The sequence below is a fragment of the Phytophthora sojae genome (assembly GCF_000149755.1).
Source record: "Phytophthora sojae unplaced genomic scaffold PHYSOscaffold_20, whole genome shotgun sequence".
NCBI classification, from domain to species: Eukaryota; Oomycota; class Peronosporomycetes; order Peronosporales; family Peronosporaceae; genus Phytophthora; species Phytophthora sojae.
Window position 1 is genome coordinate 53,223 of NW_009258134.1, and position 2,376 is coordinate 55,598.

At 53.7% G+C, this 2,376-nt stretch overlaps 1 protein-coding gene across 1 annotated transcript; it reads left to right on the forward strand.

The window, feature by feature from the left end:
- Positions 1 to 363: 363 nt before the first annotated feature.
- Positions 364 to 738, forward strand: PHYSODRAFT_342729 (hypothetical protein; the record flags this gene model as incomplete). The annotated part of the gene is made up of 1 exon (XM_009541220.1): positions 364 to 738. The coding sequence occupies one exon, from the start codon at positions 364 to 366 to the stop codon at positions 736 to 738; it is 375 nt and encodes a 124-aa protein (XP_009539515.1).
- Between the last annotated feature and the right edge of the window lie 1,638 nt (positions 739 to 2,376).

Consider the following 2,376-nt stretch of genomic DNA (forward strand, 5'->3'; position numbering starts at 1 on the left):
TTCGTACAGTTTGTAGCTACGTTGTACATGAGATGAGAGAGCTACAGTCCTGATTCAGCCGTAGGGTTAGAAGTTACCACTGGTAACGGCGTATCATGATATCGAAGTCAGGGGGACTCGGTGTAGGGATTGCTAGCAGTGCCAGCCTAGCACATCTTCACTAAATTCCGCCAGGCACGTTTGCTGCTCAATTCTCTGAAAGCTTTTCAGCGGCGCAATAGCTGAAGTCGATAATGATTGCTGTTCACGATGCTGAGGGTGGCAACTGCAGTGTATTCAATCCTGTGGCGATCTGTCTCTCCGAACGACGATTGATGTTTAAAACACGAACTCCCTTCAAGAGGCCCCATGTAATGCAACAAAATGAAGTTGACGGGCACGAATCTGCCAGGTCGAGAAGAGAAGGAGAAGCACGAGATGGAGAGACAGATCGTTAAGCTCTTCTGTGGGATCGTAGGTGCGCGCGGTTCGTTCCCGATCGAAAAGATCGAGATCAAGAAGGCGAGGCCGAACGCGTGCAGGAACACCGACGCCGACCAACTGCGGCTTTTTGTACCCAAGGAGGGCGGTGAATGGCTTACGGAAGCCCAACTTATGGAGGGTCTGGATGCAGATGTAACCAGCCGCATGAAGGAACAACGCTTTGCGCAGGAGCCCATCGGCGCGATCGTCGCATCAAGACAACGCAGCAGGCTCACTTCTCGTAGAAAGACGTTGGAGAAAGTTAAGGGCCCGTAGATATGCTGGTGGTTCTGGAGAGAGCAACTGGTGGGACGATCGGTTCGGTGGAAAAGTGTAAGAGAAAGCTCCATACGTGGTTCCGCGATGGCCTTGATGTACGCGACAAGAAGACGTCCGATCTGAATCCCGGGAGTGATTGAATTGTCCATTTAGATCAAGCGGTGAATCCGAAGTACGCACTCGAGACACCAGATCTCCTTTCGGCGTATAATACAGCGGTCTTTCACTTACCAAACAAATTGTGGTGTGGTAATTCCACAAAAATCCTCCTCTACCAAAATGTATTAGAGACACCAACAACACGCTAACCCGCAAAGGTAAGCGCTTATTGGATCAAAACCGGAAGACCAGGAACGATCCCTTACACCGGGTCGGTTGCAAGCGCCTCTGTGCACCTTAGGTTGTCTTCGGTCAACCCAAAAACCTGTACCACTAGTCACGAGCTAAGGCTAGGATACTACGCAGCGCTTCCGCGCAACCCCACCGCAGTCCCTCAGAAAGGAAGGGTACCGGCGTGTTAGGCCTTATACAGGGGGACCAAGGTAAAACCTCGGTAGGTAGACTAATACACTCAGGGATACTCTAATCCCACAAATATATACCGAACGATACTCTAATACCGTTCCTGCCTCTCCGGCTACGTCAACTCTTGGCGCTGCCAAGGAAACTCTCGGTCAATGCACGATAAGCTCCCCGACAGGCATCCACACGCAGCCGAGCGTGTCCAGGCACTACAATAAGCTAGCTACACTTGCTGAAGTCGGACTTGACCCTTGTTGGCTTTGGGGGAAGACTGTCTTTTTATTACTGTGTTTTCTGAGGCCCTGGTGCCTCGTTCTGGTCATCCTATGATGAGTCCTATGTCCCTATACAAATATCTAGTGTGAACGATCGCAATAAGGCGATTCCGGACACATCAAATGACGACCGCGGCTACACTAATAAGTGCGGCCGAAGTACGTAACTAAATGCATCTGTACCTAAAAGTGGGTACCGTGAAGCCTCGTTCGGGGTTCTATTAAGACCCGACGAGGCTTCAGCCACTGACTGTCACTCCACCGAGGATAATGTCGTCATCCAATCAGAAGCAGTCATCTCCGTCTCTCGCTTGACCTCGCCTTGATTGCCCCTTGATTGAACTTGATTGTCGGGCTGGCGTGTCAACAGCGTTGGAAACTGCCACTTTCCAATGCCACAACTACCCCCGCCTCGACGCGAGCCTCCCACGCTGGTGAGCGTCTAGGCGTCCTCAGTTCTTCGACTCCATGGCTCCTCCGTCGCGTGCATTCGCCGACGCGGCTGCCGCTGCTCTTTGGGCTCTCCAGTGCTCCGGACGTACGTTTATCGCTCCTGCCGCTCCTCACTGTAATTCGGATCCTCGTTGTTGACTCCATCCCTTTCTTGATCATCTCAGGGAGCTGTTGATGTCGCCACCGACACCTCGGGTCGTCGTCCGGCGCGCCAGGCTCGTTCGGCGGGTGCCCCCGCCCCTATTGCCGCTGGTGCTGTGCCTCCAGCCCCGGCCGCGCCTGTCGGTGACCCTACGCTCATTCCTGCCGCCTCCAGGACCTCGGTCGACACTCCACCGGCTCCTCCAGGTAGTCCTGAGTCTGCCGCTGGGGGGACCGAGACTCC